General features: G+C 38.4%; 1 protein-coding gene across 1 annotated transcript in view; it reads left to right on the forward strand.

Moving 5' to 3' along the window:
• The window catches only part of csmd3b (CUB and Sushi multiple domains 3b), a 324793-nt gene that overhangs the window by 26442 nt on the left and 281537 nt on the right, over positions 1-16814 (forward strand). The window contains exon 2 of the mRNA XM_085446982.1: positions 7456-7568. Coding sequence (XP_085303108.1) covers positions 7456-7568 — 113 coding nt within the window. The remainder of the gene's footprint in view (positions 1-7455; positions 7569-16814) is intronic.

The following is a 16814-nucleotide window of genomic DNA, read 5'->3' on the forward strand; positions in this document are numbered from 1 at the left end:
CCATAAAAGACATCTACAGGAAGCGGTGTCTGAAAAGGGCTTGGAAAATCATCAGAGACCCCAGCCACCCATCACATGGACTCTTCACCCTCCTGCCCTCTGGGAGGCGCTACAGGAGCCTCCGGACTAAGATCACCAGGTACCGGAACAGCTTCTTCCCCACAGCTGTCAGACTCCTGAACTCCGCCTCCTGACCCACGTTAACACATGGACTGAACATACACACACCCACAATGGACAACTGTACCCTCAAACACACAATAATAACATGGACTGAACCACCACTAGCACTTTATACAGCCTCTGTAGAAATTATCCACATATCTCACTTATCTTAACTGCACTACTGTATAGCTCTGTGTAAATAATCATTCTGTACATACGATAATTTTTAACCCTACAACTGTTTACAACTTGCATAGTTCCCATTTCTGTATAGCTGTATATCTCAGATTCTGTAAAGTTATTTATTTCATATTCTGTATAGTTTTTCATATTTATATCCTGTTCATAGCCTGTACATAGCTTGTACTCACTACAGCCTGTACATACTTATAGTTATAGAATATTCACAACATACTTCATACCGTGTACATTATAACATACCATAATAGACCCATTCTGTAATATACTTACATATCTATATTATTGCTAATATATATTGTAATATATCTATATCACTAACTTCTGGATGGATGCAAACTGCATTTCGTTGCCCTGTACCTGTGCATGTGCAATGACAATAAAGTTGAATTCTATTCTATTCTAATCTATTCTAAATATATTTTCAACTTTAAACCTTGATAAATGTTCTAGGTTCAAAATAGTAGAAATAAATATCACAAAAATGTGATGTACTGTCTTCACATGTAAAAATAGAAAGTGGCATCTCTAATTTCAATGAATAATGCTTCGTGGCTTTTAAATTATTCTCTTTACACATTGACTTCATTTTGGACTTTAACTAACAATATTGAAAACAGAACAGCATCCTCAGTATACTATCATTTTCTAAGGCTCTGTGGGTCAAAATAAAACAGATTGCTGTGAAAAACAAACCTGACACTGTTTATGGCATGCCCAATATTTGCAGGGTAATTCTCTTTATTTGAGGTTCAACCATGAGTAATTTTAGACTTCTATCTTGGAACCTAAACCCCTGTAACTTGGCATAGTGTACTGTTTTCCATTAAATAAATGTTTTTGCCCTAAAATTTTGTATTTATTTATTTTTTTTACCACTAGACTGCTCTAAGTATGATCTGATATAAAACTTAGTGTCTTTGGCTGACAGGTCTATGTCAGATCAGTCCAGATTTCCACTGTTTTGTAAAGTACTGTGTTTTATTTTCATCCCATTGGGCTCCTCTGCAGGTCTATTTCACTCTCTTTGAGCTTGTGGTTTGATGCTTGGGTTGCTAGAAGGCAAATAAGTGTCTTTGACCCATAAAATTAGGTTACTGATTGGGTCATGTTGTTGTGATGTTTATGCTTAGCTAGTCAGATGAGAATCTACTGAGATAATGTCGATGCGCCATTGTGTCACAAAAAAATCATCAAAACAAACTGTAAACATAACTAACACCTCAATCAGTCTTGCACTGTGGTCCGCAAGTGATATTTACCCGCCAGATGATGTACAGCAACCCTTTTTATTACCCCTCAACTGTAACAGGCTGACCGGGTATTGTCATCACCCGTGGCAACATGGACATCCAAGTTTATGAGTGAAATAACTCAAGAACAAAGTAATGTAGGAGTTTCAAACTGATACCATACTACTAAAAATCTCAGACAAGTTTGAATCTCAGTGCCCTTGACCTTAAGAACAGAGGTCAAGGTCTTTTAAAACAATTCATATGAATGGGATAACTTGAGAAGAAGGTGACATAGGATTTTTAAATTCACACATGTGAATCTCTACCCATGATAGACATCAGATAAGTTATTGATATGATGAATGATGACATTTACATCATTAATGACTTCACCTCAGAAACAATTTCACACAACACAAAATTTTAGCTGACTATTACTTACTCCATAAAGCCCCTTTTGTTTTAATATTTACAGTTTTTCTTTCCCATTCTCTCTCTTTTCTTCATGGCCGTGATGGTAATGAAACGGGTAACAGGAGGAGGGACTCTGCCAATCACATTAGCCATACTGCGTTGTTGCTTCTTTTTCAGAAACTAAAGCAAACGGTGTGTGTTTTCTCTTACCCTTCAGTTTTTGTATTTGTGTGTGACAGCACAGAGAAGGCACTCTGCTGATATTAGCTTCATTCACTCACTCGCTAATGTGATTTTGCTACACACAAAACACACACACACTCATGGGCATACGCTACTACACACGGTCCCATGGGAATAGACCTTGAGTGCCAGTCGCCCACTGCTCCATCTTTCGTTCAGTTTCTGTGAGAGAATTTTGGTTTTACCTCATAAATCTGAGAACACATAAATGCTGTCGCTGTGCTGTCCCGCATATTGAAAGATTCAGCTGAGGACGGGGGGTGGGTGGAAAACAGGGCAGGGGATGCACCTTCAATAATCTGAGAGCCAAATCTGGAAGTCTGCTTTGTTAAATATGCAGGTCACATTCTCCAGATGGCAAAGCTATTACTTACATGTTTTCAGGTGATTTGGCTTATAGTTTTCTCTGGAACCAGAACTCTCAATTTGTGCTCCATATATACAATACAGTCCAAAGGTTATGAGCAACTACTGTGTTCTTTAAATTAGGAAGGAGCCAGATTGTCTTATAATTTTTAGCAGTCTTGAGCAGTAGTTCTCCAGGCTTTCTGAAGGTCATTCAAAGTGTTTCTTTAGGCTTCTTTTTCACTCATTTTCAGTTTAGCCCTTTTACCTGGTAAATGGACTGGTTCTTATGTAGCTCTTAGCTACTCTTTCTGAGCTTTACACAACTTGCCTCATTCACACAAACACTTTTTCCATGCAAGTGCTTTCTATCTAAGATTCATACTCCGATGGCTGCATCAGAGAGCAATTTGGGGTTAGTATCTTGCCCGAGGATATTTGGCATGCAGACTTGAACAGCCAGGGATCGAACCACCTACCTCCTGAGCTACAGCCACCCCCCGATTATTTTTGGTTCGCTAAGCCACTTAACACTGACCTATGAATCATTCGAGTATAAGACAGGTACCTAACTCAAGGGATGAATCAGTGTTGTGTCTACACATAACAGTCAACTTGGCAAAGAACCGGTTTTAAATAGTAACTTTCTACAATTTGCTAGCAGCAGTCTGTTGTCTAATTTTCCCCATTTTTTTTATCTGAATCTGTGAAAGATATGCTTAAGAAAACAGTCTCTCAGCTATTAATCTATCTATGGCTAAGATGCCGCTCATAAGGATGGGAAACAGCGAGAAAAGGCTGAGGTTTACACAGGTACTGGACTGAAAATCAGTGACAATAGGTCTTTTGGAATGGATAAATAATAAGAAAAAAGGTAATGGCGACTTTAGTCTTTGATGTAATTTACATAATATTTTAATAGAACAGTCAGGAACAAAACCAAGGGAGTGTTTGTTTGCACTTTCAGCTGTTATGTTTTATCCATCATGGCGGGCTACAGCTGTTAAGGAAGAATACAGTAGCCACAGTTAATAAACTTGCACCAACAACCATTGTGCTCTGAACAGATGCAGTCAATATGCTAACCAAGAGTGATGCATGCATATTCTTTGCTCAGTTACATGTTTCCTAAATTGGCAGATCTGAGAGAATTTTTTTCGGCATCGCCTTTTCTAATTTTTTCAACTTATTCATAATAATCAACTTTTTAATCATTTTCCTGTTGTGATCTCTTATAACTGTCACATGGCCAAACTCTGTAACTCTCAGCACTATGAGCGCTGGTAATGTAAGATGACACACCAAAGTATCAGCCACATCACAAATGAATAATCTCATATTTAAAAGGCAGGGGTTTTTTGTTTCTGTGTGTGTGTGTGTGTGTGTGTGTGTGTGTGTGTGTGTGTGTGTGTGTGTGTACTGCTTTGTATTTATTACCATGACATTTGGTTCAGCTCTGGAGTCCAGATATTACTTTCATCATAAAATAAAATAGAGTACTGGGGGTATATACACATATGTGTATTGATGGATTGTTTCTGAAAGATGTGATGCATTACAAGTAAGATATTAGAAGCCTAGAAATGGGACGGAGGAGGAGGAGTGGTCAGAGATTTTATTTTCTTTGTCTCAAGAGCATATAAAATGTTGCTATTGTTGTGGTGTAGAATTCTTTCTGTAATAGCAGATTGTGTTAAACTGAAATATGACTTAAGGTGCTTCATCCAGGGAAACTGTTATTTTTCATATTTAAAAAAAAAATCACACACACAGATAATTCAAGGGGGGCATCTGTTGATTAGGGGGTAGAGCGGGTAGTTAGCAGATCATAAGGCCAGTGGTTCAATTACAGCACCTCTAGTTTCTGTGTGAAAGTGTCTCTGGTCAAGATACGGATCCTCAAATTACCTCCATTAGTGTATAATGGAGGTAATTTAATGCCAAGAATAAAGCATTGTGTGGATGGATGAATGTGGTTTATAGTGTAAAGAGCACTTTGAGTGACAAGTAACAGTAGAAAAACCATTAAGTGCTGAGCCACTTGGACATTTTGTGCTTAAAAAACAGTTAATTATACAAGACGTTGCTAATTAATCAACTAAATTATATATATTGTTTACTAGAGTGATCAAAAACCTAAAACCTATGTCATGTGTGCACTCAGCATGCACTCAGTTTGCTAATGATATGTTGATTGTTGCACAGTAATCCCTGTTTTCAGTGGGAGAAACATTTCGTCACTTGGAGGAAGACGTCACTCAGATGACATCTAGACGTACAGAATCACGTTACACAGTAATAACTTGATATTACTAAGGTTCCTGTGACTACTGCCTAAACTTTGTGTTTTACGGCTTTTTCCTTTTACAAACTTTGCATGCACACATGCATAAACAGCATTGCGTTTACTGTAAAGACAGATAAAATGGAGAGGGAAGTGAGGCCAAAAAAGGGCAGCTTAATAATGCTGAGAAGAAAAAAACAAAACAAATAGAAGAAGAACTGAGAGAGAGGAAGACAGAGATTTACTGACTGGAGATGAGATCAGAAAAAGCCCAAAAATAGAAATGAAGCTGAGGCAGAAATGCATAGATGAGAAATAGATTAGGAATGGAGAGGAAGATTAAAGAGATGGTTGGGTACTTTTAAAAAGGTGGCCATTTGCACTTTGAGTGGTTTTGGATTAGAAGGGAGAGAACAAAGAAATAGAAAGGGAGTAAGTCAGTTGAGAAATGAGAATCAACATGTGAGCCTGGATGAGTTAAAACGATTCGGGGGGGGTGAACAGCAATGGAAAGCAAGCTGACGGAGGAGATGGAAGCTGGTGCAGGACAGTCGGCTTGAGCAGAAGGAAGTGGAGGGAGAATGATTAGTGAAGAGTGAATTTACAGAAGGGGAACAAATCTGAACTAACAACTGAAAAAAGTGGAGCATTGGGGATTAAAACAGGGAGGAAAATGGAGGTGAGATGGAGGTAAAGAAAGATGAGAAGAAAGCAGAGGAGACAGCAGACAATGAATAAATATGACAAGGAGGATGTGAGAGGGTAAAAGAAGTAGGATAGGGAGATTAAAAGATGAGAGGTAAAAAAAAAAAAAGCAAACTCATAATGGAGCATAAAAGCAAGGTAGGTGGCAGAAGAAGAAAATGAAAGAAGGGCAGAGAGGAAGAATAGATTGAGGGAAGGATTCTAGACTTAACTGTGGTTGTTTTTGCTGATAGAAAGCTTAATAAATTAATATGTGGAGACAGAAAGAAAAACGGGAAGACATATTGAGAAGAAGGATGAGTGCAGGGATGTAGCAGGAGAATACAAAATTAAAGCAAGTCTCTGCGTGCTGTGAATGTTTTAAAAATGTAAAAGCACTTTGTCATAACTGGGGAAGCGTGTTATGCTAAAGTCTCAATACTAGTTAGAGGTCACAGTCAGACATCGTTTCTCTTGTTGCAGTAACATGAAGCAGATTACTTTGAACAGCTCACAGGTACAAAAGTGGCTACACTGAACTTGTCTTCTGTGTTATAGCAGGTGTATTCTGACATGCTTCAAGTGTCGTGTTTATGTGTGCAGAAAGAGTGGGGAAGAATAAAACACAGTTAAGTAATAAGCTGTGTCCTGATTGTTAGGAAGGGGAGAGAGTAAGTGGTAAGTATGGCTAAAGGAAATATAGATACAAAGGAAAGATTATATTTAAAAAAATAAAAAAAAAAGATGGTGAGACAAAAGAGAGGGAATATATCTATATACAAAAGAAGGCCAGGAAAAAGAGATTAGCAGAACTGAAGAGGAAGGGTAACAAAAGAGATTTAGGTGGATAAATGCCACAGAAGGAAGTGGATGGAGGAGATGAGAAACTACATAGGGAGGGGAGTGAAGGCAAAAGGCAAAAAATATGAGTTTGGTGACTTAATGCTAGAGGAGAGGATGGTATGAGTAGATGTAGGCAAGGGGAAGAGAAGGAGGAGGCGAAGGAAAGAGGAAGGGAGGAAATGGAAGGAAGAATGGTAGCTGCAGGACACGAGAAAAATGTGTCGCAGTGGCAGCAAGGCGGTTTGGCTCTTTTCCCTACCTGAAAAAGCGCTGGCCTTCCATTCCTCCTCTTCACTTCCTCCCTGTTTATTTCAAGGAATTCTGAGAGCTAAAGGCCCACCTACGAGCGGTAGTGGGTAAGCGTATTTTTCAAGGTCAGACTCAAACATGTTGAGTGCACATTAAAGGGGGCCTTGGCTTCCTACTTGACTCTTTTTTTTTTTATTATTGTTTACTGATCTGCACACAGATCCATTTCAGTATTACTAGCTGGCTGACCAGATTTCATAGCACACTTTGATCTGATGCCTTGACTTATTTGAAAGCCCCCATTAAAGTAGATGTTTTTTAGAGGAAAATGGAGAGGGTTTTTGTGCTCTGTCTAAGAGGCTCGATGCCAGGCAGTGGTGTTGGTGAGGACTGAGAAGAGGTTTTATACTGTCTTTACTGTTTTCCATTTGTCTTCTCTGTCACTGTGGTACTGACTTCAGCAAAATGAATTCCTCTTTCTGAATCCTAAAAAACATCTATCAACGTACTTAAACACAGAGTGTATGAAAAGTTTTTTATTACATAAAAGCCATTCATTGCTAAATGGGCAACGGTCAAGGCTGTTAAAAATGTTTTTTCCTCTCTCCTGTAAGTACAAGATGGGTTCTTGTTAATCTTCTGCTGATTTATGCATTCCCTGATATTTTCCTTGTCACTGCAGGTTACTATCACCAAGGCTTTTATTTATTCCACAAAAGCAAGTGGCTTGTTTTTCTCATACTTAATGTGTAATGTGTTGATCATGTCAGTATATTATCTTCTCTGTTTATACAGGTTAACAGGTTTCCAGGTTCCACCTCCGGTCACCAGCACAGGAAATGTCTTCTCGTTGAGACTGACCAGTGACTTTGCGGTTTCTGCACATGGCTTCAAACTCAACTATGAAGGTCAGAAAGTGTCTGTGTTTGTGTTTGCGTGTCTGGCTGGTATGTAAAGCATAAATATGCTATGCTTCACTGCTGACCTTTATATATCTGGTAAATTAATAGCATAAGCCGAGACCCACTCTGAGTACTAAATATCAGGTCAAATTCCATAGGACACATCTCGTTGTGGGTATGTACTGAGGCGTGTAGGAAAGATGGACACTCGCAACAAACACTCGACCTTGAGTGAGCCCTTGTTTTTCAATCAAGAAGTAAATGAAGTGGTCCACTGTGTGTTGTCTACCCCAAGCAATCCCTGTTTATTTGTTAGACATAGTGTACTCTTAAAATACCACACGTAAGGTTTTTACGTCCTCGTGTCTTCACTCAGTACATGATTTTAAGTCAGTCCCACTGAGAGCCATCCAGATGCAGAAAGTTTCCAAGAAGGACTGCTATGCCCTGAATTCAATATGCATTTTCTGACTCCCTCCCACTCAGCACAGGAAGAGACTCCCTAGTGGGTGACAAGTTCATACCTTTTTTTTTTTTAAAAGTAGGCTGTTATGAGAGAGAGGAAAGCATAGATAAACAAAAATGACAAAAATGTGAGCTTACTAAAGATTATATAATGTAGACGTGGAAGAGCAGAGCCCAGATGTTTGGGCGCTAAAATCTTTCTCATACATTTATGTTTTTTAACTTAAACAAAAACAGACAAGTCAATCTGTCCTTTTTACATAACCACTTTAATATGGTGGAAGAATTTACCAGTTGAAAAATGCAGCGTTCTGATCATGCTGTGGAGGAGTGGAGTCATCGCGAGGGGAACTGCTTTTGCCCCCTTCCCTTAGGGCCCAAATAAACACTGTGGTGCCATAGTCATACATAAGGAGAGGTAAAAGTTTGCTTGTTAGTTAAATTTAGCGCTCACTGTGAATCAACACCATATGCTGGGAGCATTAAAGATTTGAGATGAGATTCAGATAAGAAAAACTTTGATGTCCTCAACAATTCAGTGAGTAACAAAGCATAAAGCATCAAACTGAGGCAACCACATTACACTGGGAAAACTAGCAACACTTATTACTTGATTCTTATTGACTGAATAGTTTCTTGACATGCTAACAGATTGCATGGCAACACTATAGTCCCAATATGTAACCCCAAATGCCCTCTAAAAGATCATCGACACAAGGTGTCATTTAGGTAGACATAAATTAGACACGAGTCGGTAACATAATCATTTGCAATGTATCAGTTAACAATGCAAAAATACTGTAGAGAAGAGAATGTGAGAAGAAGGTGTTTAACATAATTCAAGAACAATTAACATAATTTACAATTAAACCTGTTGTCTTTATCATAATGTGTTTGTTATAGGTGGTGATGATGCACAACACTTGGGCAAAAATGCCTCAGCAGCTATACCTTTGAATGAGCTTCTTTGTTGTATTTTATACCTCTGCTTTCTTTTCCACCATTTATCACAAAGTGGCTACAAATGTTCAGTGAAAGTAAAATGCCAAAAACATTATATAGAGTGTAAGTTATAGTCATTCATACTACTTTTTAATACTATTTAGTGTGAATATAGCCTCTGAAGAAATGCTGTGCTGCCCTTACAACAGCAAGTCTTACAAATTAGTTCCTGAAATAGTGGTGTTGTGATTAATGGCAATTTGGATACTATTTCATAGGAACAGGTAAAAATAATAACATGGTTAATGTTGCATGAATTCCATTTATCTGATTCTATGTCTGAATGCTGTCTCCCCAAATCCCTCTGAAACCTGGAGTGTTATTAAAAAAGCACTTTGGTCAGATCAAAATACCTGCTTTTACTTTTTGTATATGAAGCTATTTATAAATGACTTGGAATACTTAGGATACTTTCTAATAGTGTCAGTGTTAGTAAAGATGGGACCTCGTGTAGTCAGACACACACTGCATTTAGTTCATGCATGAAAAGCATAAAGCAGATGTGGGCAATGAATTTTAAAATTTGTTGTCCACACCTGGCATAAAGGATTGACACAGAAGTGCCTTAAGCCAGTATTTCTTTAATGGCCACTGAGGGCAATAGCTGCGGTGTCAAAAATAGAAGTCTCTTTGAAAGCGGCCCTCACATTTGGCCTCAGTAAACACTCCCTGGATGCCTTTATGGGCTCAGTCACACATTTAACTCATAGTGAATAAAACACTGATTAATTAGTATGTTTTTGTTATTAGAAAGGATGAATATCCAGGATACGCTCATTAGGAGATTGACAAGTTGTTAGAAGTTGATGATGAAGACACTCGTCTCCACGCTTTAAAATTAATTAGTGGGTAATTTCAGCTGTTTTATTACTCGAAACAAGGTTAAAAAATGGCCTACATATGTGCTCCAAAATGGATTAAAGTCACTTACCAGAGGGAAAAAAAGACCACCACCATGATGCCTCTGTACAGTAGCCACACAGGCAGTGTTACCTGTAAACCTTTAACTTGTCAATCTAAACTACGTTTGTGTAAATCTGTACATGCACCTCAAACACACCTTATTATGATCATCAAATACCTAGCTCCTTGTCATAAGCTTGACGCACACAAATAAAGGCCTGTTTTTATCTAGATCTAACCTTTGGTCCAACCTAAACCACTAACCGAAACTCAAGCCTTAACTCCCAGTCCGCTGGAAAGTACGTCCCAACATAAAACCATCCAGATGTCCTCCCCACTTTCCAAAAAATATCCTCTTCCGAGGTCTAAACTGGTCCTCACAAATATAGATGGCTAAATGCATAAATATGTTTGTCACAGCTGTTTGCTGTTCAAAAGTATACACTCTTCAACTGCCTATGTTCGTCTTTGTGCATTCTTTGGTGGGCCTTCCGTGATATTCTCTGTGTAGGTACAATAGCTGATTGGCGTATATCTTATTTATATGTGTGTCTGGTGTGCTGCAAGATGACAATATCACTGATTGCAAAGTGTCTGGATCTAAATCTCCACACATGCTGTGTGCGTGTTTATGTGTGTGCCGGTGCCACTTGTGTGTCGAAGCAGTTGTCCCAGATTTATTCACTGGCACAAATTTTTACTTGCTACTTGGCCCGCGTTCATCCTGCGTGATAGTGTGTTTCTGTGTTGATGTTTATGCGGGCATGTGTGTGTAGCTGTGATACAGAAGGAGTTTGCTCTCAGTGAGAGCATCCATGGGACTTAGCTGAAGAGCCCCTGCTGTTGATACATTCAGATGTTTGACTTGCTCTGTGTGAATAAGGGGGTTTTAACAGCAGACCACATTGCAATATTAAACTTACTTCTGGTCGCTCTTCTATTGAATTTGAACTTTTTAGACTGTCCACAGCAGACACCTAGGCTGTATATTTATACAGCAAGTAGAAGATTTTCTCTGAAGGAATTATCCACCCAAGTTTGGACAGTTTTTGGCAAGTCATTCACAGTCCATGTAATCCTTCCGCCTAATCTGTTTCTGGAGCCATCGCAGAGTTTTGATTTTTGCAGGTACTGACTTTATGCTTACAGAAAAACAATGAGCAAAAAATACCTGCTCATTATCTTTATTACAAGCCATGAAAGTGAGTTCATCATGGCAGTATCATCCTGAAGCAGGCACTTCGCAGAGGCAGATTTAAATAATTTGGCAGGTGTTTAAAAATAGGCTGTTTGTGAATGCATTTTTGTCAACACTATAGCATGAAAGATGCATTTTCACAACGTTACAGGTGCACAGTTCAGATCAACACAAAGACTAGTTTGAAGATGGTCCCAGAACTCAATGGTTTCACAGCTGAGTGTTTTTAGTTGGTTGAAATAGGGCTGTGCGATATGACCAAAATCTCATATCCCGATATAAGACATCTATCGTCCCGATAACGATATAAACCACAAAAATGTAACATTTTTTGTAAATTCTGTGAATCTCGGGCAGCTCGACTTGCGGGAAGTGTTTCCTGCTGCGCGTCATGTAGCTGGAGTCGAGTGTTTTAACCGATGCATGAAACTATACATTTTTAGACATAAGTTATAACGGCCGCCGTTTTCTTTGTGAGCATTTATTGCACGGTGTGCTGCGGGGAAAAGCCTGTTCTAACGTTTGAGTCTAAGGTTTATTTTTTAGCACCTGGCGGCTCTTTTTTACTTCTCATCCGTGAATAATCTGCTCTTTCACGTGATTCAGTTTATTTTGAAAAGTCTCAACAGGATCTTGAGCTTTATTGTGAAAGGTTTATGTGGAACATAAACAAGCAGACACGCGATGGTGCTACTGTTGTTGGTTGTTGCTAACCACAAGGCATAAAAACAGGCGCTTGTCCGTCCGTAGTGTGGTTATATAAAATATAAGAGAAAGAGAGAACTTTAAGAAATTAATATAACCACTACAGTGACCATCAAAACGATGAAAAAATATTGCCGTAAACAGTTTATTTTGCGACACCACGAAACAAACGATAGCATAAAATGAAACGATAGACGTTTTTATATCGTCATCCGATATATATCGTTATATCGAACAGCCCTAGGTTGAAATATTGATTGTTTACTTCAGGGATTTTTTTTTAAATCCCATCTGGCCTCAAAATGCCTTGGAACTCTTCAATCAGGTGTGCAAGAGAAATTGGAGAATGCGTATGATGACAAGAATGTCTGAACTTAACTGCCCTGCCTGTTGCTTCAGTGTATTGTGGATACGGGTGAATGGATAATATTGAATTGATAGATCAGTTAATATACTGTGTAACTGTGTACCCATGACATAAATTGTAATAAAGCAGCATGATTATGCCCACTTTATAAAGCAGATTGCTGTATAGGACGAATTTTGCGTTCAGCATGGCAAAGATACAGTAGGGCTGCTTTAGCCTTGGCAGCCTGCCTGCTTGGTGGGGTACACTTTGATGTGATTGTTGGACTCCTTGAACATTTCTTCCTCTGAAGGCTGTCAGGTCATAACTAATTCATGCTTTAGCACATACCATACAGTGTGTATATGTGCGCGTGCAAGACAGAGAGAAAGACAGTGATGTATTATTTAGCATGATGTCGGAGGCAGTTTGATATTGTGCTGATGAGACGGAATCACAGATTATCAGAGCACTTAGACACGCACATACGCACACTTACACCCTGTTCTTTCCCAGCATGATCGGTGTTGATATCATTTTTTCCCTTCTTATTCTTATTTCTCCATCATCTACTGAGCCACCTTGTGCGTTTTCATCCTCTGTCACCCATTTTAATTCCTCTTTTGACCTCTAAAGACCATGTGGTCTCATATGGGGGCATTCAATCTAGGCTTTTCTACACATTAAACCTAATTTTGCTCACTAAAGTATTTTATAGGTTTTTGTTAGTTTGTTTTTTACACAATGGGGACTTTATTGTGTTATTGTGTAAAATAAACTCTTGCTAAACTAGCGCTCATACACTTCCATAAATTTTTTTGTACTTTTAGAAAAACGTTTTGTTTAAGAATAACAGTTTCCATACTTACAAAAACACATAAAACACATAAATCCCGAATAGTTACAAAAAGATTAAAACTGTATTTTAAACAAGTGCTGGTGTCCTGTGAGGTTAATATGTTTAGATTTGTTTTTTGCTTTTCATATTACCTTTCACATTAAGGTAAGGAAAAATTAGTAGGAACAATCTGGTTGTTCAGTCTGACATCACTAGCAGTGTCTGGACCTAAACTCCGCTGCAGGTCCATATATCAAACGATCACTATGGCATTACTGAGAGTAGAAAAACTGTCTAAAGTCTTTCATCTTTAATAAAATGATCAGCGTTCTGCTCTACCAGGTGTAACAATTGAGTTTAACATCCAGGCATCCATGAAAATGGAATTTATGACATTTAACGGAGTTAGAAGTTAGCAGGGAGTTAGCTCGCTAGCTTCCATCTAAATACAATATAGCATGTCCTGACTGCGGGGTTTTGGAAACAAATTAAAACGTACAGCTCTGTTATCACTTCCAGCATAAATGAAGACAGAAAACTAAACAGCAGTGACATTTGTAGGGTTGCTGAAGTTGGGCTAGCTGGTATATAAAGATGTGCTACGTGACCGCTAGCGACACAGCTATGTTAGCATAATATAAACAAGCTAACTTTTTTTCCACTGGATAAAAGTTAACGTGAGTGTTCTCGGTGGTCAGGAACAAATGTAATCGCATGGCAGGATGCTGTAAAAGGACCAAACTTCAGCCAGGAGAACAACTGAGATAATCCATCCACAATACGAGGTTAGTCATTCATATACTGCTGCATGGGCTGGGCTGTAGTTACATCCTAAGGTTTTAAAAACTTAGCTTAAATAAATGATTAGCGGTAATAAAAGCTGAGGTAGGTCAACAGTGATCACTGACTGTTTTAGGAGCTTTTTGAGATTAAATAGAAGAAAATACATAACATTAAACATGTTAACAACACAAAAGCCATATTAAACGCAGACTACTTTAGGCCCGGAAGTAGGATTCGTCACGTATGTATGTGTGTGTGTGTATATATATATATATATGTATATATATATATGCCCCCAAGGGTGGTGGAGAATGACCGAGCTAAGATCCTGTGGGACTTCCAGATACAGACGGACAAAATGGTGGTGGCTAACCAACCGGACATAGTGGTGGTAGACAAACAGAAGAAGACGGCCGTAGTGATCGATGTAGCGGTTCCGAATGACAGCAATATCAGGAAGAAGGAACACGAGAAGCTGGAGAAATACCAAGGGCTCAGAGAAGAGCTCGAGAGGATGTGGAGGGTGAAGGTAACGGTGGTCCCCGTGGTAATCGGAGCACTAGGTGCGGTGACTCCCAAGCTAGGCGAGTGGCTCCAGCAGATCCCGGGAACAACATCGGAGATCTCTGTCCAGAAGAGCGCAGTCCTGGGAACAGCTAAGATACTGCGCAGGACCCTCAAGCTCCCAGGCCTCTGGTAGAGGACCCGAGCTTGAAGGATAAACCGCCCGCAGGGGCGTGCTGGGTGTTTATATATGTATTATTATTATTATTTTATTTTATTTTTTTTGACTGAAAACTCCAAAAGAAAATCTGAGGACAACTCACCTAACTCTAAACACAGTTCCCTGATGTCTGATGTAATCATTGTTTTGAGAACATGGGAGAGAGAGCATGTTTTTCATCCTAGAACATGCTACTATGCAGCTAATAAGTCAGCAGAGATTTCATTTCACTCCCCTCTTCGCTCTCTTTACTACTGCTGTTTTCTCCTCAAAGCCTTTGCTTTATCGTGTCTACACTGCCTGTGTTTTAACTTACTAAGATGTAACATATTTCTTATACCTTTACCTCAGAGAGAATAGATACAGTCACGAACTAAAGGGATGATATTCAGTTGGTAATTTACTAACAGGAGAGGCTCTGCTTGGTAATTTAACGTGCCCGTTGAATGTGCACCCATGGTGGCAGTCTGGTGAAGAGAGTCATTATAATAGAAACAGCCTTCATTAATCGAGTCTCTGAGTTGGACTTTAAGCCGTATAAAATTAATTTTACATTGCTTTTTGTAGCATTCTTGGATTAAGACGAGTTACATCTCTTCAGGGGTAAAACCAACCAAAAATGCCTGAATGACAAAAGTTTCTATAACCTTTGACTGGTGTTGTTAACTATAGCACCACAATTTTCCAATGCTAGTTTTTATTTCTATTTTTTTTACAAACTAAAACATTTTTATACCACAAAACATTAAATAGTTCAGAAACATCAGATCATCAGATCATAAAATGATTTTATTTCAGGCACACTCAGAAAGTTACCCAAGAAGTCCAGTATCAGAGTAATATCGGTTAAACAGCTATATCAGGCTAAATTATTTTGTAAGATGACAATTATTTTTTATTTGAGAAAAGAAGAGAGCCCCCCACCTGGACAGTTGGTGCCAGGTGGTTAGGTACTTTGGGAGCTCTAACTGGCCAGATGTCAGAAGCACCAATGAGTCCATCTGGGCATTTATCCATCAGTTCCACATTGCTACCATAGGTCTGCTGCCAACTGACTGACCCTCTGGTCATGCACTAATTTTCTGGACCTACTGTTCCATCATTATGACGTATGAACAAGGATTCAACTTTTTGTTTTAGAAGAAGAGTTTACTAAAGCTTCCTCATTTAGTATGTATTGTTTATCAAATGCTTGGTGTACATTGCAAGGGGTTTAAAAAAGAAACAGATTTTTGTGAGAAACTAAAAATGAATGCAGCTTTTTAATATTGACTACTCTGGCTTTTTACTGTATGAAATATGTGACTTTGATTTCAGAGCTGCTAATTGGATTCATTTGTCCTGTGTGCTTTTTGATAGCTTCTGACTGTTAAGTGTGACATTGATTTAGGAAAAAAGATTACACCTTTTGTGAACAGACGTTTTCACATTTTTAATTACCTTTGAGTGAGTATTTCAGTCAGATCAAAGCCTCAAACTAATAAGTGCAGACACAAACACGTAATATAAGTGGGAAATGAATTGGATGAACACATTTTTTAAACTATTTGGATCTTTTTGTTCTATTCTAGACAGACTCCTGTGATTAAAAGTCTGTCATAAATTTTGAGTTTATACTCACTTATTTGAATGTAAATTACATCCCAAATGCAACATTCAAGAATTTCTATACTTTTAATGTATTAAATGACCTTTACGAGATAATGAGCTTTCAGATAATCAAAGCGTGCAACCCTTTTCTGCAGTTGCAGTGTCTCAACCTATAATGAAAGCACTCATTTTCAACAGTGTTGTACTGTATGGGCATCGTCGTTACACTTGGAGGTACTTGGAGGTAGGTCAGTCAAACTAGACGTGTCCGGTGCTGGCTGCTTTGTCAGTTAATCTAAGTTAAGGTTAACTTTGCTGTCATTGGCTAACATTACCGCAAGACGTTTGTGCATCAGATGATCTCTTATGTTTGTAACATTCCCCAAATATTTTACTTTCATATGACACTCCTTGCAAATTCCACATGTCAAATCAATCTTTTTTACCATCCTTGGTAAAAATCCCAAATGTCTCTATTTTTGATTTAAATGTAAATGGAGCTTTTCAGATTTCTTCTTCTTCTTGTCTGTAACTTCCCTCTGCGATTTTACCATTTTATCTAGTACTAAAAAACAATTCAATTTATATTTGCAATTTTTATAATAAAATATCGACATTGAGTGTCGCTGGATGAATACAATATTAGTATCGCAATATTATGTTGTATCAATTTTTTCCTCATTTAGTTATTAGGATGT

Source organism: Copadichromis virginalis, linkage group LG22, assembly GCF_057382275.1.
Source record: "Copadichromis virginalis isolate Kocher_CV1m ecotype Utaka linkage group LG22, C_Virginalis_male_GT1.1, whole genome shotgun sequence".
In the NCBI taxonomy this organism is placed as follows: Eukaryota; Metazoa; Chordata; class Actinopteri; order Cichliformes; family Cichlidae; genus Copadichromis; species Copadichromis virginalis.